Source organism: Felis catus, chromosome B1, assembly GCF_018350175.1.
Source record: "Felis catus isolate Fca126 chromosome B1, F.catus_Fca126_mat1.0, whole genome shotgun sequence".
In the NCBI taxonomy this organism is placed as follows: domain Eukaryota; kingdom Metazoa; phylum Chordata; class Mammalia; order Carnivora; family Felidae; genus Felis; species Felis catus.
Window position 1 is genome coordinate 202447096 of NC_058371.1, and position 21235 is coordinate 202468330.

General features: G+C 66.3%; 1 protein-coding gene and 2 long non-coding RNA genes across 8 annotated transcripts; 1 reads left to right on the plus strand and 2 right to left on the minus strand.

The window, feature by feature from the left end:
• Positions 1-3938: 3938 nt before the first annotated feature.
• HMX1 (H6 family homeobox 1) lies at positions 3939-7950 on the minus strand. Its single transcript, XM_023253341.2, has 2 exons — positions 7446-7950; positions 3939-4724 (listed from the first exon to the last, which is right to left on the minus strand). Exons 1-2 carry the CDS (start codon positions 7837-7839, stop codon positions 4066-4068), a joined length of 1053 nt encoding a protein of 350 aa, XP_023109109.2. The 5' UTR covers positions 7840-7950; the 3' UTR covers positions 3939-4065.
• Positions 7951-8455: 505 nt separating this feature from the next.
• On the plus strand, positions 8456-18206 carry LOC123385188. Of its 4 annotated transcripts, XR_006597375.1 has the most exons (6): positions 8456-9355; positions 15218-15421; positions 15555-15629; positions 15912-15984; positions 17022-17157; positions 17573-18206. It is a non-coding gene; the product is annotated as an uncharacterized LOC123385188 (long non-coding RNA). The 4 variants fall into 4 exon arrangements; XR_006597377.1 differs by lacking the exon at positions 15555-15629 and having other exon boundaries at positions 8457-9355; XR_006597376.1 differs by lacking the exon at positions 15912-15984 and having other exon boundaries at positions 8458-9355.
• Positions 13702-20139, minus strand: LOC123385187. 3 transcript variants are annotated; one of them, XR_006597373.1, is made up of 7 exons: positions 19347-20139; positions 19056-19131; positions 17477-18934; positions 16662-16934; positions 15891-15957; positions 14777-14913; positions 13702-14333 (listed from the first exon to the last, which is right to left on the minus strand). It is a non-coding gene; the product is annotated as an uncharacterized LOC123385187 (long non-coding RNA). The 3 variants fall into 3 exon arrangements; XR_006597372.1 differs by having other exon boundaries at positions 13702-14318; positions 17477-19131; XR_006597371.1 differs by having other exon boundaries at positions 17477-19131.
• Positions 20140-21235: the final 1096 nt, after the last annotated feature.

Below are 21235 nucleotides of genomic sequence, written 5' to 3' on the forward strand. Positions count from 1 at the left end.
CGGGAACCCCAGTGCGGAGCCCCAGGGGTGGGCAGCTGAGCTCCTAGCACAAGGTGGAAGGAAGAAAGTTGAAGGGCCCCATGGCTGAGTGACCTCTTGGGGTCCCTGCCCCAGCATCTCTGCCCCTCTTGGAACCTAATTTCCCCTTCTGAGAATTGCTCGATGGGGCCAGAAAGCCACTCAGGATGCGTGGGAGGGAGACACCTACAGACACGGGAACGAGAGACAGACCAGGCTCTTGCTGCCTCCCTCTTGACCCCAGCCGACCAGTTCCCTGCCCCTTCTGGGTAGCCGAGTGCTGGGAAACCTCCCACGTGGCCAGGCCAGGCTTGCGGGGAGGCGGGGAGGCCACAGGCCACCTCTGACCTGATGAGAAGGGTCCGAAGGGGATGAGTGGGAGGCACTGGGGGGGGGGGGTGGGGGAGGACAAAGGCAGGGTTCCAAGTGCAGGGGGTGGGGAACCGCCCACCAGGAGGGCATTGCCACCGTGCTCACCACGCCCTCACCGGGGCTCTGGGGGAGGGGGCCTGGCGTGGCCGGGCACGTGGGTCACACAGGGCAACTATCTGGGGAGAAACAGGGCAGGTGCTTCTGCTTCCGGCAGGTCTGGCTCTATGTGGATGGCACATAGGTGGCAACTCCACACTTGCCTTTGACCCAAGGAACCACCCAAGCCTCTAGTAGAATTTCCCGATGCCCCTTCCGAGGTCCTGGCGCGCCCGGGGGTCGGGGGTGGGGGGGGTGGGTTCTGGTTCTCCGAGTAGCTCTTGTAGGGCCCAGGCAGGGGGCCGAGAGGGGCGGACGGCGTGGGTCACTCCCCCAGTCCCACAGCAGCATAGGCCCCAGATGCCGGAGGAGAGCGCCCCTGTGGCCTGGGGAACCTTGACCCTGCGCAGCTCAGAGAAAGCTACGCCTTTACAGGTTACAGACCACCCTCCTCACACAGGTCTGCCAAGAGGAAACAGGCCTCGGAGAAGAGAAGGGATTTGTCCAAGGTCACTGAGCGAGTGGGGCGGGGCCAGGTGTCCGGACCCTGCTGGCCCTGCCTGGGCTCAGGGACTCTGCCAGCCGGAGCCCCGGGCGGCCCAGTGTGGCAGGAATCGGGCCTCACTTTAAGGAGAAAGTGAGGTGGGGGGTTCCGGAAGAGGGGGAGGCAGGTATGGCAGGAAGGGGTCGAAGGCATCCGTCTTCTGCCAGGAGCAGAGCCCACGAGCCCAGGTGATGGATGCTGCTGGAGCTTCGGGCCAGGTGCCTCCCCAGCCTGGTCCCGCGCTTCCTGGGCTGCCTGCGGTTCGCCACTGGCTTGTGCCACCCTCGCTGTGACACCCAGGATGCCGGTCGCTATGGGGTAGAGCCAGCTTCCCGGAGCCCAGCCGGCCTCACCCCGGCTCGGATCCACTGTCTGTCGGGCTCCTGGCTCCCGGCCCTTCCCGCACAGCCAGCGCGCAGCCCCTCTTTCCACCTCCCGGCTTCCTCCGTCCAGAGGAAGGGCCCACAGGCAAGGGAGCCTCTCGACAGCTCAACCTTTGACTGTTCCGGGGAAAGACACAGCCCTTCTCTCTGAATGCACTGCATTCGCGGCTGCGACAGCGGGAGGCTGGGTGACCAGGTGGAGGCTCTTGCTTCCTGGTGGGCAGAGGGGAGGTTCTGGACGCGGGGCACCTGCACTCTCCTCTCCCTCCCCCCCACCCCCCCCACCCCCGCTGGGACTGTGGTTCCGACCAACATGGCCCAGTGGTGAGCACCTTCGGACGGACCACGCCAGCCACAAACAGTCAAATCCAAGGGTGGCAGGTTGCATCGCGCTGATAACCCCTCTGACTTGTAGCATTTGAGATCTGAAAGTCCCCTGACCTTGGCGGTCCCTGAGAACCATTTCCTCTCTATACCACGGACAGGGTGCCGTGAGGAGCGCCAGAACCCGCCCGGTGCCGGCCTGGCGTGTTTAGGGAAAGAGCACGGCCCCGAGGCCTCTGTGGTGCGGCTGGGTCTGCCGGGCGGAAGGCTGGTCGCATCCTTTGCAGGACTGGCAGCCATGGGTCCACTGGCTTCAAGAGGCCACCACAAAAGCAAGAGAAGAAGAGAGGGCAGGGACCCCAGGGGGAGCCTGAGGCAGGAGTGCAGAGGCCTGCAGCGGGCAGGATGGGAGGGGGAAGGAGGGGAGATGGAGAGATGGTCTGTGCTGCCTTTGCAGCGGCTGCTAGGGGCTTCCTGCCCCCCACTGCCCCCTGTGGCCGCTGACCGGGAACCGGCCTTTGAAAATAACTAGCAGCAAATTTGTTTTCTTGAAGCGGATCCTGGAAGTCCCTCCCAAAGTTGAAATGAAACCTAGTTTGGAGAAAAGCAGTGTGGACAGCTTCCCCACGCTAAGCCAGAGGAGAGTCAGCCCAGGAAGGGCTGCAGGGGGCTCGGGAGGCAGCTGGGAATGCACCTGGGGGGCAGGGGCTGCGCTGGGCGAGGGACCCCGGAGTGTCTCCTGACGCCCACCACCCCCTTAGGCTCTGCAGGCACCACGAGCCCCAAGGCACAGACCCAGAGGGGGCACTGGCTGCCCCTGCAGGAGGCCCCACTTTCTGGGACCCAGCCTCAGGGCACTGGGAGCTGGGGGCCGGGAGCTGGATGGCAGGGGTAGACAGACAGATGGACTGCCAGCCCAGGGAAGACCCCGGCGGCGCCTTCTCCCGGGCCGTCTGTTGCCTCCGCGGAGGGAGAACACGGAGCCCCTAGTGTGGCCCGGATGCTGTGCGTCTCAACCCGGGAGGCTGAAGCTGAGGGACAGAGACAGGTTTTCAAGGGGACCGGACTCTGTTACAGAAGTGACCCTCCCAAACACCCTCACAGGGGACCCTGTATTCACCCCGAAATCCGGTCTTGGGGGGGGTGCTGGAGGCTGGCGGCCACCGTAATGCAGGCTATTGGAATAAGCTTTGTTCAGAGCCCATCAGCTCAGTCCCCAGCTTGCCAGAGCCTGCGGATGGCCCAGGGGGACAGGAAGCTGGAGAGCCACATTTGCCCCCTGACCTTGCTGGGACTGTGTTTTGTTTGGGCCGAAAGAAGAGCGGGTATGCCAGCCGTGACGGTGACTCTCGGCGCTAGTGCAGGACGGGGACTCGGATGTGGGACCCACATAGCTGGCAGCTGCTTGTGCCAAAGGGGGGTGCCAGCGGGTGCTTCCACTCATGGCTTCGGGTTCTGTGGAGGCCCCGGGACCGTGGGACACAGGACGCTCGGTCCCCTCGTCCTCCCCACCTGGGGTCCTGCTGGGCCTCCTGTCCGGGGGAAGTTCCCAGACCTGGGCTCCCGAATTGGAAAGAGCTCCAGGAAGGAGGGACAGGCGCTTCCGAGGGGGCCCCGCCCCAGGGACCACACAGCGGCAGAAAGCGTCCAGAAAACGTCCCTTTTATTCCGTTACGAAATAAGTAGATTCGTTTTTTAAAAAGTCTTCGCCACGAGAACGGGAGGCCGCCGCCGGGAGAGGAGCTCCCGTCCGCCCCGGGGCGCAGAGCACACAGTCTGGCGGAAGGGCCACCTGGCGGGGTCTTCTCCCCGGCCCCTGCACATGGGCGCTCTCCCGGGGGCTCCCCTCTGCTGGGCCCACCGGCGAGGCGGTGAGGCTGATCACAGTCCTCCTGAGGCCTGCCTCTGGGCTCCGCGCAGTCCTGGGAAGGGACGTTTGTGTTGGGGGAGGGGGGCGGCGAGACGGGGAGCGGTGGCTTCCAAGCACCTTTGACAGCCCGTTTGCCTGCTTCGGACTGGGCCCGCGCTGGCTGCGAGCGGCTGAGGCCTGGCCTGTGGGGCTCCGGGCCGCCTGCCGGGCGCACTGCCTCTCGGTGATGCCCTCTTCCCTGCCAGGGATCCGGCCTATTTGGGAGCCACGGTCGAAGACGCCCCTGTTACATTCTGCACGAGCTTGGGACAGGACTCGGGCCAGGGCGGCAGCCTGCCACGGGGGGGGGTGGGGGGGGGGCAGAGGGGCCCTCGGAGCGCCCCGGCCCCCCTCCACGCTTCGCGGGTGCGCCCCAGGGGTCCCCGGCGGCCACCCGGAGTGGGCCCAGCGCGTGGGGCTCACACCAGGCCGGGCATCTGCGCCCGAAGGAAGGGCACGGAGGCGGCCGCCGGGAAGGCGGCCAGCGGGTAGGCGAGGGCCCCGGAGAAGCCGAGCAGCGGCGGGGGCGGCGCGGGCGCGGCGGGCGCCAGCGGGAAGGGCAGCGCGGCGGCGGGGGGCCCGGGGGCGGCCGCGGCCGGGGGGCTCTCGTGGTACAGCACCGGCACGCGGACCAGGCGCTGCGCGCCCGGCGGGGACAGGCTGGCCGCCTCCAGCTCGGCCGCCAGCTGCCGCTTCCACTTGTTGCGGCGGTTCTGGAACCAGATCTTGACCTGCGTCTCGGTGAGCTGCAGGGAGGCGGCGAGGCCGGCGCGCTCCGCGCTGCTCAGGTAGCGCTTCAGGTCGAAGGTGGACTCGAGCTGGAAGACCTGGCTGCGCGAGAAGACCGTGCGCGTCTTCTTCTTGCGACCGCCGCCCACGCCGACGCCACCGCCGCGCCCCTCGCCCGCCGCGGCCGGGGCCTCGGCCAGCTGCGCCGCCTCCTCCGCGCCGGCCGCCGGGCCCCGCGCCGCCAACTCCGCCGCCTCTCGCTGCACCGCTCCCGGCCCGGGGCCCCGCTGCCAGGCGCCCTCGGCGCGGCCCATGTCCTCGCCCGTCTCCGGTGAGTCCCGGTCGCTGGCTGCAGGGGAGAGAGGGGCACACGGTCGGTTCCGGGGCTGACGCCCAGACCCAGTCTCTGCGGCCGGCTCCTCCCCCCACGGGCTCGCCCGCAGCTGCAGGCAGGGAAGCACTCCCTGCGCAGGGCCCTGCACCCGGCACCGGGCCCGCGGCTCTCACCCAGGGGGTGCGGACAGAGCCGGGAGGAGGTGAGCTCGAAGACCAGCAGGCTGGCCGGCTCACTGTCCCTCACGAGTGCACACCCACAAGGGAAGACAGAGGAAAGACGAGGAAAAAAAAAAAAAGGGAGAAAAAGAAACACAAAAACGCAGGCAGAAACGCAAAAAAGAGAGCGACTCCCGTAACCACTGGCTCCCTCCGCGCTGAACCACGGAAAGGCCTGGCAGGCACAACAGGGCTGGAGCAGAGATGTCCTTCCGAGGCGCCTACGCACTGGAAAACACACGGGTTCCCTGACTGCCCAGCACCCAGGCCCGCACCACGCATCCCAGACACAGAAGCAGACTTGCAGTGACCCCTCCCCGACCACTCAGAAACTGACGCAGCGCTCCCCTTCCCGCCTGCACAGAAACGTCCCAAGACCGAGAACGAACGAAAGCAGACGATCCCCCAGACTCCAGGTGACGCTGGCGGGCCACTCCCCATTTCCTGTACCCCTCACCCAAGTGCCCACAGAGACAGCCACGCCCGCCCTCCCCCCAGTCGTGCTCAAAGGGAGCACAGACAAATGGGGCTCTGCCCAAACACCCAGCAGCTGCATGGCACCCCAAGCCTGTGGCTTCGGGGTCACAGAAGGCCACAGGGTTTCTGAGCTCACGCTGCAAATTCTGAGCTTCACCCAAACTCCCACAAGGAGATGCCCCCCAGGGCTGACAAGGGGTGGTCCCTCCCAGGTGAGGGGTCGCCCCGGGGGCCCAGGCGCTTGTCCAGAATTCAGGCCGGCTGGAAATCGGCAGCGGCCAGCCTGCGGGGTCCCAGCCGGGCCCAGGCCGCTTCGTCCTCCGCCTCCCCTGGGCCTGAGGCTCCCGTGCCAAGGCGTGGCAGGGGGGCAGTCTAAGCGAAGTGTGGCCCCGCCAGCCCTGGGAAGACAGCGGTGTGGCGGCAACGTGAGCGTCTCTAAGGCGCGCAAACACTGCTGGGCTCATGTGTGTGCTTGGCCATACCCCTGTGCTCACAGAGGTGTGCAGGTCTGCGTGTGCCCCTGGCCAACCCGGTGTTGTGAGCTTTCTCGGTGCTAACAAGGAGTGGGGTTCCAGGCTGTGTGCCCCTAGATAGTGGAGCCTCTGCCGCCACCCCCCTCCCCCGACACCCCAAGCCCCCAGGCTCACAGAGGCCCCGTCGCTACAAGACACCCGGCCAGGCCTGCCAGCCCCGGTGGGAAACCTGGACCCTAACCCGCATCGCACGAAATGGGGAACCACGTCTCCTGGAGCTGCCACCGGGGCCGTAGGCGGAGATGAAACTCTGGGGCAAGCTGGGGGACACGTTTCACCCTGCCAGATCTTTTCAGAAACACTCACGGACGGGCACTAAATTTGGTCACCTGATTTCAGGGAAACCGCTGAGACCTGGTCCAGCGTAAGTGAGAGGGGTGGGGACCTCAGACTTTCTGGGTATGGGCTCTGAGAGGTGGGTCCCTTTGCAAAACGGTCTCTCCCACTCCAGAGAGGGGCTTTATCCAAGAGGTGAGAGGGGTCTGGCCCGCCTACCCCCCAGCACACACTAATGGATTTCGGAGCAAGAGCCTGTAAGAGCCCACAGCTGGCTTTATGGTGTGTGGGGTGCTGGCCAAGCCTGGGGGCCAGAGTTGGAATGACTTCCTTCCTGGTGTTCCTCCCAGGGGTGTTCCTCCAAAGGGCAGGTCCCCGCGGGGGCAGTGACCCCGGGGAGAGGAGCAAGGACTGGGGGGGGGGGGGATGAGTGGCTCTGGGGCTGAGAACCCCCACTCCCAGCCTCTGAGCCCTCAGCGGGGAACAAAGACGTGGAGGGGGAGGGGGAGCAAAGGAAGAGAGAGGAGTGGGACTGGGGGCTTCAGAAGGGGCGCCTTCTTGCCTGGCACAGCTGCGGCCATGGTGCCCGGGAGGACCAAGGCCAAGGCCCAAGCAGCCCAGGCCCTGTCTGCGGCTCCCTCTGAGGAGATGGGGCAGTGGGGGCACAGATGCTCCTGCCCGTGTGTCCAGCACCCACCCCCCCACCCCCAGTCAGTGGCTCCCTCTGCTCCAGCCCCCTTCACGTTGCCCCTTCCGGCTCTGCTTGTCTTCCCTTCTTTTGCTGCCCTCCCGTCTTTCCTCCGAAGCCGGAGGGTTCTGCTGTTACGACTTCCCTTCTCCGGGCTCCCCTCTCCCCACACCCCTCTCCTTCTTCCTCCGTCCTTCCCTCTTCTCCCATCCAACCTGTGCTTTCTTTCTCCCTCCTTCTCCACCCCGCTTCCCTCGCTCTTCGTCCACTGCCTGGTGTCCCCGGTCCCCAGACTCCTCTCCGCGGGCTCTCCAGCCTCCCTGGGACCCGCAGAGTCTGGCGATGGGTGAAGCCCGAGCCCTGCAAAGCCTTCTCCCCGCACGGGGACCCTGACCCAGGGAGTGGGCCCCCAAACCCGCCCCCACCAGGGGCTCCGCTGGGGCCCCGCTGCACACAAGAAGGAGGGTGGCCCAGAAAGGCCTCCGACGGACCCAAAGTCCCCGAGCACACCGCCCGGCCCACCCCTCCCGGCGCCCTCACTCACTGTCCGGACTGAGGCCGCCTCCGTAGCCGCCGTGCGCCCGAGGGTACCAGCGCGTCGCGCCGCCGCAGCCCAGAGCGTAGGGCGGCCCGGGCCCGGGGGGCGGCCGGGGACCGAGGCCCAACGCGCCGGGCCCGAGCAGCGCCCGCGCCCGCGCCTCCCCGCCGGGCCCCGCGCCCGCGCGCAGCTGCCGCCGCCGCTGCAGCCGCCGCCGCCGCGCCTGCTCCGCGTCCTCGTCCTCCGGGTCGTCGTCGTCCTCCTCCTCGTCCTCGCGGCCGCCGGCGCCCTGGGCCGCGCGCCGGGCGCCCTTGGCCTCGGCCGCCAGCAGGTTCTCGATGAGGAAGGAGGAGGCGCGGGCCGGCGTGGCGCGCCCGGGCTCCGTCAGCTCGTCCGGCATCGCGGCCGCGGGCCCGTCGGGCTCTGCCGGGCTCCTCGGGGTCCCGGGCCCCGCTGGGGACAGGGGCGCGCGGCTCCCCCGGCGCACGCGCGGGCCGGGCCCTGCAGCCGCCGCCGGGAGCGCTGGCGTCGGGCCCCGGCGGGCGGGCGGGCGGCGGGCGGCGGCCTCGGCGCGGGGCTGGGCTGGGCCGGGAGCGGGTGCGCGCCGACAGCCGGCCGGGCAGCCGCCTCGCTCGCCTTTCACGTCGCCGCTCTGGTCGCCGCCCGGGCCGGCCCCGCTGGGGGCGGGGAGGGGCGGGGGAGGGGCCAGCGGGGGCGGGGCGGCGCGGGCCGGGCGGGTCGCCGGGGTGGGGGGGCCGCGTGGGGTGGGGCCCCCGAGCGCGGCCGCGGCCCGGAGACGCCGCCGGGACCCGGGCGCGCGGGCGGTCGCGCGGCCGAAGCGGGGGTGGGGTGGGGTGGGGTGGGGGCGGCCGCGGGGAGCCCGGGCCGGGGGTCGAGGCCAGGCGGGCCCCGCGTGATCCGCCGCCCGGGCCCGCGCCGCCCCCGCGCCGGGCGGTGGGAGGGGGCGTGGCCTCGGCCGGGCGGCAGCCCATTGGCCGCGGGGCCCCGGAGAGAGCCGTGCTGGCCAATCAGCGCCCGGCCACGGCCGTAATTGCCTCGCGGCGGGGCGAGCGCTGCGCCGGGCGTGAGTGAGTGTGCGCGCGCTCGCGAGTGTGGTATGTGCGGGTGTGCGCGCGTGGGGAGGTGCGCGTGCGAGCGGGGCGTGAAGACCCCGCGACTTCCAAGCACCGCCAGAGGCCGGGCCACAGCCGGCTTCAGGGCTGCGAGGCTGCGACCGGTTTCGGTGCCCACGCGTAATAAAGTGTTTTCAGTGCCCCGGGGGGGGGGGTGCATGGAACCCTCTCGTTCCCGGGCTCAGCCTCAGAGCGTAAGGAGGTGTTCGCCCCCACCCCCACTCCTGTGGCCCCGCCCGCTGCGCGCCCGAGGTCCCGCTCCCGGAGAGCGGGTCCCCGCCGTCCCGCTCCCCGAGAGGCTCGGGCCTTAGGAAGGGGGTGGGGGCGAGAGCCAGTGCCCCTGGCCGCTCAGGTCTTGGGGGGGCAGGCCCCATCCCTCACGGAGCCTCCGTTTCTAGACTCTGAACCCGTGGGGAGTCTCCTCCGGTTCCTGCAGCGGGGAGCGCGGCGACAGAAATGCGTCCCGGGCCACGCCGCCACCTCGGGGCTGTGTCAGCTCCGCCCGGGAGCAGGTGACGGCCCAGCCACCGGGTCGCAGCGCGGTCGCGCGGGTGGAGCCGGCTTCACCGGACGCGGGTTTTCTCCGAGAGAGAGCTACATCCCGCCTCCCAGTGCCAGCCGGGGTGGCCCCTGTCCAACCGCGTGCTGCCCGCGTTCTCCCGGGACGGCTGCAGGCCGGCTCCCGGCGCTCCGAGTTTCAGATCAGCCACGGCGGCCGGGAGCATCAACCCCATTTTCCAGAGGGGAAAACAGAGGCGAGACGAGGAGAGACCACACCGTGTGGTAAGTGGCTCTCGCAGGCCTGAATTCCGGCGTTCGGGGCCTGGGGTCGGACGGGGGAGCGGAGTGGCCCGGACGAGGCGTAGCCCGCGGGATTCTGCCGGCCTGCAGCCGCGGAGGTGAAACGCTGCGCACCCGTGTGCCTTTTCTGGAGTGCCTGCAGGAGCCGGCTTGCCCTGGCCCGTCTCACCAGCTCCCGGTTTTCTCCCCGCGGCTGATGGGAAGGACCTCTGGGGGGTTAGGGGGTTTCTGAAGCCTCAGGAACCAGATGCCGGGCCCATCTTCTCTGGCCTTCACATCGGGCCCCAGAAGGGGCAAAGCCTGGCGGTGACAGGGGCTCTCCCCAGCCTGGAGGCAGACAAGGAGACGAGGGGCTCTTCCCCCCTTTTTGTAGATGAGGACGCTGTGCAAGAGTGGAGAGAGCTGGGGTCTCCAAGTATTACACTCTGGGGGCTCCCGGGGTCAGGGAGACTCCAAGGGGTCGAGCCGGAAGGGGCTGAGCCAAGGGGAGAGCTGGCAACCCCAGTCGTTTGGGAAGAGAAGTGCCAGCCGGGTGGGTGGGAGCTGACCACAGGGTCTAATCAGAGGGCATTTCTGAGAGTCGGGGAAACTGAGGCCCGAGAGGTGCCCAGATAAGAAGACAATGGCTGTGGGGACGTAACCACCCACTTTAGGGGAGCTGTCCTGGGCCCTCCTTCAGCCCACTTCTCGAACCTCAAGCCTGAGAGGCTGGTGCCCTCACTGCCATGATTTCCAAGCGTGGGGGGCTTCCTCCGGAGTCTGGGTTCAGTTCTCTCTGCTCTCCAGTTGTGTGGCCCGGGGCAGGGGCGGGGGGTGCCTCGCCTCACATCCTGTTTCTTGTGAACCTCTGGGAGTCAGCGCCCCGCGGTGACAGGCTGTTGGGAGGAGGGCTGGGTGCGCCCAGGCGGGGGACCCAAGCCTCAGTGCTCTCTTGCCAGGGTCGCCCCCCCCCCCACCCTGCCTCTGCCGCACCGCCGGGTCGGGGACGGGCTGAAGGCGAGCGGAGGACCGTGGGCCTTCTCGTGTCTCCCACACGGGCCTTGTGGAGGTTGCCGAGGGTGTTTCCCTGACGCGGGCACGGGGCAGCGGCTGGGGCGCCCGGCGCCGGGTCCCCGAGACGGTCACGACAACGGTGACGGCGGAGCCCCAGCGCGCGAGGCGGGCAGTGCAGAGCCGCAGATGGTCGCCGCTGGGCCGTGGGGTCGGCCAGGGAGGCGAGAGGTCGCCCGCCGCGTAGCGCTTGCCCAGGCCTCCCGCCGCTGTGCACAGGGCCGGTCCCAGAGCCGGAGCCGGAGCGGAGGGCAGCCCTGCATGGAGGTGGGAGGAGAGGCCAGTTCTGAGACAGGACCGTCTGCAGAGGCGGGAACCGGGGATCGCCACCACCGAGGCTGTGTGCGTTCAGACCCGCGGGCAGCTCCGAGGGGCTGGCCCTTCTCCGGCCCGGATGGTCTCCGGCACTCGTCCCTGGGGGCGCTGTCTGGAGACTGCCGCCACCGCCTAGGGCCCTGAGCCCAGGTTCTCACGTTTGCCATCCCCTGTGGGCAGGCTCTGGGCAGAGAGACTCCTGGGGCACAAAAGTGGAGCGTGCCTGTGTCTCCGTGTCTGTGAGGCACCCCGCAGCCGCCCCCGGTTATGTCTTCTCTGGCCATTCCCGTCCTTCCTTCCCCCCTCTGGGTCTCTCTCTCTCTCTCTCCCCTGTGCAGTGGGACCACGGTGGGATCCCAGCAAACCGTCCTAGAGGACGCCAGGTGGCCTTCTCAGCTGGACAGTGAGCAGGGGCTGTGCCCTGGCACCTGTGTCCCAAGTGCCTAGCTCAGAGCCGGTCGCCAACGGTGCCCTGCAAGGCAGAGACGCGGTCGTGGGAATAATCCCGGAAGGTCCCATCGGGAGTCAGCAACCTGCAGCCGGTCTCCACCTGCTTTGTTTGGTCTTAATAAGCTATTTGGGGGGGGGGGGTTGGAATAATTTCAGGGAATGTCCACTTAAAATTTTTTTAATGTTTACTTACTTTTGAGAGAGGGAGAGAAGAACGTGAGTGGGGAAGGGGCAGAGACACAGAATCCCAAGCAGGCTCCAGGCTCAGGCTCGGAGCTGTCAGCACGGAGCCTGACGCAGGGGCTCGAACTCACAAACTGCGAGGTCAGGACCTGAGCCGAAGTCGGATGCTTAAGCGACTGAGCCCCCGGGCACCCCGGGAATGTCCACTTTTGAATTACAGTTCGTCTTACTTGTGCTTCCGTCCTCGCTCACCCCTATCCCTTTGGCCTTAGCTCACCCTCATGCCCGCCGCACCCCCACCCCGTGCTCTTGTGTATCTCCCCTGTCCCTTATTTCCCCCCCTGAAGGTAGAAGTTTGAGATCCGTGCCGATCCGCGTGGCACGGATTTGTAAATCACTGGGTACCGACCCAGCCGCCGTGCCGCCTTGTCTCGGTTATTATGGCTGCATCACACACTTCCCCGAAACTTAGGGGTATACAACAACCATGTGGGGTCCGGGGCTTGGGATGCCTTGCCTCCTGTGCATGATGTTGGGGCCTTGGCGGGAACACTCGAAGACTTAAACAGACGCATCTGAAGCCCGGTGGCTCATTTATCTGGGGCTGAGGCTGGGTCTCCTCCACGAGACCTGGCTTCCACGCCACTTGGGTTCCCAGACCCAACGTGGAGGGGCTGAGGGGGAGGGAGAGGGGTGTGGGAGGGGAGAGCGAGGGGGAGGGGGAAGGAGGAGGGAGGAGGTGCAGGGGAGGGAGAAGGAGAGGGGTGGAGAGCCAGCCCTCCCGCCATCCTGCGTATCACGGGGAGGGGCAGACCTGCCTGTCTTTCTGAGAGTGGTGTAGGGGTGCGTGGCCCCGGATGGCGCTCCCCGGTGAGGGTCTGGACAGATGCGCCATCACTCAGCACCTCAGAAAGACGGTTCGGAGCAGCCCTCCCGGTGTCCCTGCCCTCACCAGCACTTGCTTGTACCCGACTTTCGTGTGTGGCCCTGTGACGTGTGGGAGGGGGGGAGCCAGGTTGTTTTAGGTAGCAGTTCTCTGGTTATTGCTAGCATGAGGTCGCTGCACACCAGGGGCAGGGGTGTGAAGGGGGACCTGCTGCCGGGGAGGAGAGAGCGGGGATGGGTTACAGTTGAGAGGGCCTGTGTGCAGAGAGCTAGAGCATAGGGTTCTTAGTTTGCAGAGCAACAGGGAGCCAGTGAAGGTTGTATAACCAGGGAGGTGTCAGGGCTAAAGCAGAGCCATAGGAGTAGGCTGGAAGTGATGGCAGAGTGGATGAGAGATGGCCAAGCCCAAGGGAGGGTCCGAGTGAGGGCAGCGGTCGTGCCGAGGGGCCCCGTCTCCAGGGTCCGTCAGCGGGTGCGGGGGGGCCCGAGTGGGGCCGCGGGCAGAGCCCCAGTGCCTCCTTACCGGCCTGTCAGATGGTCTGCTCCCCACATCACAGCCAGCGCGAAGTGTCCTTGCAGCTGTCCGGATGCGCAGTCAGGCACTGAGCTCAGCTGCTGAGCCCCCCTCCTTGGCCATGGGCCCGACCCTGCCCCCGACACCCCTGCTGGGAAGCGAGGATAACGGAGTCCACCGCGAGGGGCTGGTGGGGGAGATCATGGCACAGGCAGGTCTTTGGTGCGTAATCCAAATGTTTGCTCTCAGAAAGACCAAATGTCTGAAAATTATTCGGGCTGCGTTTGAGGCTCGAGCCACATCCGTCCTTGCGAAAGTCCCCCGTTTGAAGCACTCGAAAGAGGAAGCTAATTTTGTAAGGCGTCAAGGGGAGGGTTCCCAGAGTTCCCCTCCCCGGGGTGGGAGAGGGAGAAGGAGCAGGGGGGAAGGAGGAGGGAGTGGGGGGAGGGGAGAGCAGGGGTGGGAGGAGCAAGATGGCGTCCTGGGCACCGTAGCCCGTGGAGCAGGGGGGTGCCAGCATCACCCCGCCAACAGCCAGTCCTGAAGACACCCCCTCCCCACGGAAGCGCCCGGAAGGGGCCCAGCCCTTCCCACTGACAGCTCGCGTGAGAGGGGCCAGATGAAAAGATGTGCCAACCCCTGTCCCCTTGGCGGGGTCAGCGGCCCTGACAGAGCCCCCCTGGGAATGGGGAGCCGTGCGAAGAGGCACCTCCATCTCCAACCGTCAGGGCCTTTGCGGGGAGCACCCGCCTGGGCCGGAGCCGGGCCGGCCCCCTCTGCTCACCCCTACCCCAGGCTTGGTGGCCGCGTCCCGTCCTGTCCTCTCTTGGGGTGAGCGCCCACCTGATTCCCACGTCTCCCCCCCCCCCGCCCCAGAGCAGACGCCCCCGAACCCTGGACCTTGCTGATAACTCTCACTCACGAGGCGGTATGTTTTCTCCCCAACGTTTTATTCTGAAAACTTTCAAACGTGGGAAAGTTGAAAGAATTGGCCAGAGAACACCCAAACGCCTACATCTAGATTCTTCCCGTTAGCACGTTTGCTTTTCCACATCTGCCCGTCTATCCGGCCCTCCATCCACCCGTCAGGTTGTTTTTTTTTTTTTTTTTCTCAGCGCATTTCAGGGCCATGTGAGAATTTGGGTCCCAGCCCTGCAGAGCGCCCACCTCCGGGACCCAGCGAAAAGCACTTTCTCCCCCGGGAAATGCGCATAACCGGGCTCCCTGGGGCCGGAGACACAGTCTCCAAAACTGCTGCTCCAGAAAACACCCCTTGGATGGACATGTCAGGACTGTTCTGGAGCGTGATGACGTGTTGCGTAGTTGCACCTGGCGGGATGCTGCCGGTTCCTCCCTCAATAAAGACCTGCGACGCTGTGGTCTCTGAGGCTCAGGGGGGCAGGCACGTCTGGGTCCAGTATGAAGGGGACCGTGCAGGGGAAGCGGGGCTTGGTTTCCTCAATGGAGCAGACTTGTGCTCAGAGTTACCTCCCAGCCGCTGGGGACCCTCAGACAGCTTGGGCTGCCCGTGACCTTGATCGGAAGTGACTTGGAGAAATGAGTCTGGAATAAGGGCGGGGACCACAGTGTGGGGAACCTCTTCCCAGGCGCTGGGGGGGGGGCGAGTTTCTGGAAACCTCAGCCGGCCAGCGCCAGCGTGGGAACCCCACGGTCTGGCGGGCTCGCCCCTTTTGGTCCTGGAAGGGATGGCCCAGCAGGCCGCGTTTGTGGCCCACCCCCGTGCAGGGTGCCAGCTGGAGCCTCTTCCCAGGAACGTCCCCCTACACTGCTCGGTGTCCCTGCCGCAGGGCCCCACCCCTCACCCTCCCCACACACAGTAGTGGGTCCCACGCCCAGCCCAGCGGGTTCAGCGAGTACTTCCCGGAGCCCCAGCTGTGGGCAGGCCCCCGTCTGGGGCTTCATACGTGTGACCTCACGACGCTCACAACCCCCCCTCCCCCAGAAAGACCGTGGGCAGGGCCGTGGACCACCCGGAGGTAACTCACTGCCACAGGCCACGATGGAGAACCACCGAGAGCCCACGTGGGGAGCTGGCTATGTAAATAGTACGGTGATTCCTCGCCACGCTGCCTCCTCCTGCAGCCTGGGATAGAAGGGGGTGCTCTCGATTGCGGACCCCCACCTGCGGGAGTGGGGGGGAAGGAAGCAAGCCAGAGCACAGAAGGTGAGAAATTGGGGGGGGCAAGTACCACGAGGTCCATATACACACACACCCCCACATAAGGTATGTTCGCTTATACTCCCCTGCGCCCGCTTCTGTGAGGGGCTAAATCGCGTCCCCCCGAAATTCCTGTGTTGAAGCCTTAACCCCCAGTGCCTCAGAATGTGACCCGAGCTGGGGACAGAGTCCTGAGGTTTGGGGGCAGGCGTAATTAAGATGACGTCACACTGGAGTCGCCGAGCCTCTGATCCTGGTGTCCTTCTAGAAAGAGCACGCTGAAGAGGCAGACGCACAGGGGCGGCACAGGGAGGACTGGAGGACTGGGCCCACACCCCACCGGGAGCCTTCCGGGGAGCGCGGCCCCCGGACACCCCCATCTCGGACTTCTGGACTCCAGAGCTGAGGGACAGTCGCTCTCTGCCGTCCTGAGCCCCCCCAGCGTGTGGCCCCGAGTTCCAGCAGCCCCCGGGTGAGTACAGCCTTGGTGTTTGTGGGAAGGGACGCACGGGGGGGGGGGGGCTTGGGTGACGCTCCCTCCCGGAGACGAGGGCGGGACAGTGTCATACTGCTTGTACCTTGGCGCAATTTGGGTTTTGTGCCAGGTGCGAGCATTGCTGAATTTAAACAAAGAAATGGAGAAAGACGTCCCAGAGTGATCCCCTGGGGGGGGAAGAGTGGTGAGGGTCATCCTGCCGGGGCCACCCCGCGGTGGAATGGGGGGGGACGGTGTGGGGGAGAGGTCGGGGGACCCGGGGGGGGGCGGAGGGGGCCGGCGAAGTCAGGACTGTCTGGGCCCCGAGCCCCCGACCCAGGGAAGCAGGGGCCGAGGGAGCCCCCCCGAGGCCGGCCCCTGGGCCACACGGATGAGGCGTCCCCGAGGGCCCCCCCGGCCCAGGCAAGGCGCCCGCCCCGCTCCCCCGGCCCTCTGGGGCCCTCACCCCAATCTCTTTCCACCGCAGAAGAACTTTCGTATCGTATAAATAATACATGCCCGGCACGGAGGATCTGGAAATGTGAAAAGTCCGCGATGATGTAAAGGAGATAATGCGGGCCATCTGGACACCCGCCACCCCGAGACCCGCCCCTAGGGCTCGGCGGCCCCCCGGCTTCTCCTGCGCCCCTTCGGGCGCACGGCCACCCCCCACGTCCCCCGCTCACTTCCAGCCACGCCCCGCACACTCGCCCCCACCCCTCACACACGCACACACACCCCTCACACACCCACGCCCCCCCACACACGCCTACACACTCAATCTGCTCCCGTCACACATCCACAGCCTCACACACGCACACACACACCCTCATACCCATGCACCTACTCGTACACGCTCACGTAATCTACAAACACGTATAACACGCATGCACACCCACTCTCACCCCCGTCCGCCCCCCACACTCACAGACAAGTGCCTACCCACACGCACACCTCTCCCCATACACCCTCACGCATCTGCACACCCCTCCACGCCTCCACACGGCCACTGTCACAGCACGCCCCCCACCCCCGCACCCACACATCTGTCCCTTGCACGCACAGGTGGACGCCCTGTCTGTGCCCCTTGCGCCCTCGCGCGGCCTGGGGCTCACGTGCATTCTGCCGTGGTCGCCCTCAGTGTCCGCCCCCCACACCTTGTGCCCCTGCAAACCCACGCCGCCCACCTCGGAGCACCTCCCCCCTCCCCCCCGGACCCACTCAACCCCACACAGACCCGCGGAGACACAGGCGTGCGTGGCGGCAACGGCAGAGGCCTTAGGGTTTCGGAGTCGCTGCTCAACGCGGGCTCCGTCCGGGGCCTGACTTCGTGCGCGGCAAGGCTGTCACCCGTGTGGCGGCTGCGCCCATCCCGTGGCGGGTGGGCCGCACTCTCCCCCGTCTTCCTTTCCGCGGCGTTGACCTAGTGTCCGCCTTCACGGGACGCTGGGTTTGCGTCCTCTCCCGCGGGAGCGTGTCCCTGTCCCCTTAGGTGTGGCTCCCTCTGTTTCTATGGGACAAAACCCCGCAGCAGGACTCAGGGGCCCAGGAGCACGTGCGTGTGCCACTGATACACTTTTCCACCCTGCTTTTCCAGCCGGCTGCCGCGCCTCACACCTGCACCAGCCCCGAACGGGGCGCCTCTCCTCCGCACCCCTGCCGACAGGCCGCATACCTCCTTTTTCTTTCTTTCTTTTTTTTGCCAGACGAATGGGCATACAGCGGCACCTAAGGTGAGGGACTGTCCCTGCCCCTCGCCTTCGTCACTCCCCACCGGGCCCCCTTGTGGGTGGACGGGCAGTTTAGACCCGGAAAGGGAGCACTGCATTTGGAGTCCAGCCAGCGCACACAGCTGCTGTGCGCTGATGAGATTATACCTTCTCCCTCCTCCTGCCCCCTCTGAGCCCGGACCGCCCACCCCACGCTCGCCCCCTCGAGCCCCGATCAGTGACATTGTCATCAGCAGGCACCGCTGCCCCCCAGCCTCCTAGCCCCTGGCCCAAGGCTCCGAGCCCCCCCCCCCCGGGGAGAGGCAGTCAGCACCCCACTCACCCCGCTGCCCCGGTCCAGTGAGTCTTCTTGCCCGACGGAGGGGCGAATTGAGAGTGGAATCACTTCCCAGTCCTTCTGTCATCCTCTGCCCTCCAGCCTGGGCTGCTCCAGACGGTTCGGCCGGGACTGGAGGCTCGACCCCGGGAGACCCTACCGACGTCAGCTCCTCGTCCGAGATGCTCTCCCACCGTGCCGCGTCTCCCTGCAGGGCCTGCTCGGAACATCCATCCGCTCCGCCCTTGGCAGAAGCTTGATACCTCAAGTGTCACAAAGATTTTGAAGGAGAGGAGGCTCGGGTTTCCTCCCTGGCCCCGCCCGAGCTCCGTGGGGCTGCGAGCTCCCCCCCCCCCCACCAGCCACCAGCATTCCTGTGGGGGCACCCGGCCCTGGCCACGCTACTAAATCACAAACTGGGCCGCTTAAAACAACAGAAATGGATTGTCTCAGAGTCCAGGGGGTCGGAAGTCCGACATCGGTGTTGCTGGGCCGAAATCAGGTGTCCACACGGTCGTGCTCCTCTGGGGCTCTAGGCAGTGATGGGCTTGTGGCCGCCCTGCCCCCCCTCTGCCTCTGTCTTCCCTGTGTGTGTGTGTGTGTGTGTGTGTGTGTGTGATCTCTGTCTCCCGTTTATTAGCAGACGTGTAATTGCATTTAAGGCCCATGTGGGTAATCCTGGATAATCTCCACATCCTCGACTAATCGCAGCTACAAAGACCCTTTTCGCACCCAAGGTCACGTGTGTGTTTTCTGGGATTAGGACTGCCGTCTCTGGGGGACGTTATTCAGCCCACGACACCACCTACGTCCTCACCAGCCCCCAGTGCAGCAGCTTGGGCCGGGGTCCCTCCACACTCACCGGGGACACCCGTCGTTTGCTCTCTGGGCCTGGGTGAGGCAAGCCAGAAAGCGGGCTTTAAGCCACGCCTGGACATCATCCTGGAAAATTAATTCAGGGGGGGGGGTCCCGAACAACGGCTCACTGTAGAATCTTCCATTATAATGGGTCATCCACCTGCTGCTCGCACACCTCTCCTAACAGGGAACTCACTACCACACAAGATCGCTCACCACCTCTTTTCCTGCTCCTGCCGTCCCCTTTACTCACACTCGTGAGGATGAACAGAAACGTTGGGCCTCGCAAACCGGGTCCCAGCTTGTGTGAGCAACGGTGTGTGAGAGCCCGCTGGCTCCGAGGAAGAGGAGAGATCCGGGCCGGTGCGCACACTTGGGGCTGAGGCAGGCTGGCCGTCCAGGCCACTGCGTGTGTCTGGAGAGGAGCCGTGGGCCCAGAGATCCGCTCCCTTCCTCGACAAGACCCCGTTTCCAGTGCGTCAGACGAGTCACCCTACGGCCGCGTGCTTGGGACCCCGTCTCCCCCGTGCACGTGGCTCCTGCGGCTGGCTTCTCCCCGGGGCTCCCTCCTTGGGCTGAGCCCACGCGAGGCTGGCCGGAGTCTGCCTGGGGACAGCCGTGTGGATCGGACACGCAGGGGTGGGCAGGGAGGGGAACCCCTTGGTGGCGGGGAGGGCGCGCTGGATTGCTGGGCTCCTGGGCCCATCAGGTCGGATGTGCCGCTTACCTGACTTCACACAACACCCGAAACCCGTGCCGTCGAGGAGTGTCGGGTGATGGCAGCTTTCCTGAAAGCTTCATGCCTGAGGGGGTGGGGCGGGGTCCAGTCCTGCCTGCGCCCCTCAGATAGAAGCCTCTGTCCACGTGCGCGCCCCTCAGGCTGACAGCAAGCCCGACGCGCCGCGCCCCCCCCCCGGCCGTCCCCTGCGCCCTCACCCCTCCGCCGGCCCCCAGGGGTGTGGTCCGGCCTCCTGGCGGGTCTCTCACCTCACCCAGTGCCCGCAGCCCCCGTGCTTACCATTCTTCCTGACGGGTGAAGCTTCCGGCTTCTGTGGGGCACCCCAAAAGGACCAGTCTGGCGGGGGTCACGAGGTGGGAGGCGGAACAGGTTGTACCGCGTCCCCGCTGCAGGCGGAAACCAGCGGCCGCCGCGTGCAAGGTGGGGCCTGGTCCTCAGCCCACAGTGCCCCCAGCGGCTCGCGGCACAGCGACAGTGGTTTGCAGAACCGGCCGGAAAGTAACTCCCGAATAAATGCGTCCAGAAACAGCGAGGGTCCAAATCGCCTTACATTACGTTCCCGGGGCCAGGGGAGGACGTGCTAAAACAAAACAGCTTCTTGGACCCGAATCTCTAAATAAACCAGATTTGCTGGATTCTGCAGCGCAGAGGAGGTAGGCACCTAAAGCTAATTTATTCTGAAAGCTTAAAGAGCAGAAGCCACGCAGGGGCTGGAGGAGCGGGTCCTGTCCCAACAGCACCACCTTGAGGACACTTCGGGAACTGGCTCGAAGGAACACCCTTCTCGGCCGAGGTGTGCGAATGGGCGCTTTCCCCCTTAGGACCGCCCTGCATCCTCACACCATCCCTACGAAAAACACGGTGCGGGAGGGGTCCCGAGGCCCCAGCGTCCTTCTCACCCAAGCTCTGTGACCCAGGACGTAGCCACGGAAGAACAGCGTCCCCGAGACCCAGAATCCATCAAGGACGAGATCGCCGCCACAGGGGGCCCAAGTTCAAGGCCAGCAGCAGCCTTGGCATCCAGGGAGCCCATGTTTTGTTGGCTGTTTCTGAGCCCACGGTTAGCGGAGGAGGCCAGCGGCGGTGGGGGGTGGGGGGTGGGGAGTGCCCAGCCTGGCCTGCCTGGCACACGTTTCAGTGGAAATCTCACTTTTATTTCCTCTTCCTAAAACCAGAAACAAGGTGGAGGGCAGAGAGCCCTCCACGGTTCGTGGGTTCAAGCCCCACGTCGGGCTCTGTGCTGACAGCTCGGAGCCTGGAGCCCGCTTCGGATTCTGTGTCTCCCTCTCTGTCCCTCCCCCGCTCATGCTCTCTCTCTGTCTCTCAAAAATAAATAAATGTTAAAAAAATATTTTTTAATGTAATTCCCAGACAGGGGCCGTGATCAGACCCCAGCCGCGCCCTCCCCCCTTCCACCGAGGGGAGGAGCTCCTCTGGGAAGTCTGTAAGGACAGACCTTCATTTAAGGCCTGCAGAGACACCCCGAGGTGGGTGTCCCCAGGGCTGTGCTGAGCTGCCAGGGTCTCAGCCCCGCCGCCCTGCGAGGCCAGCTCAGGGTCTCCGAAAGCAGCTCAGCCCTTGCCCTGCGCGGTCCCGGGGGCTGTCCTTCGCGGCGGACGAGGATGCCACAAGCAGCCGTTCTCCGGCCTCAGGGTACTCCACGCCCAAGCTCGGGGCCCACAGCCCCCTTGAGCCTCAGTTTTTTCAGGGGGGTGATGCACCTGCTAATGGGGTTGACCCAGCCAAGCCGTGCAAGTGGCAGCAAGGAGCAGGGGAGGGGCCCTGGACGCCCCCAAGGGGCTGAGACGGCGACCGCGCCCTCCCCTCCTCTGGCACCAGCGGCCCCCCTGCTCCCTGCAGCTCACTGGGGACCCCCCCCCACCCCAAGGCCGCGAGGAGATTGAGACATCTATGTCCTCCACGGAGCTGAAAAGCCACTTCCTGGAGGGCGGAGACCACGCCTTCCCCCACACCAACGGGAGAGTGCGAGGGACCCCAGATGGCCGAGCTTCCCCAGCACCGTGTGCACCTGGCACCGCTCTGTATGGGGGCGGGGGGGGGGGGACCAGGCGCCGGGAGGAAGTGAGCTGCACGGCCTGGGGGGCGGGGGCGGAGGCGGTTGGGGGCGCAGGGGACCTGCACCCAGCAGCACTCCTTCTGAGCCTTCT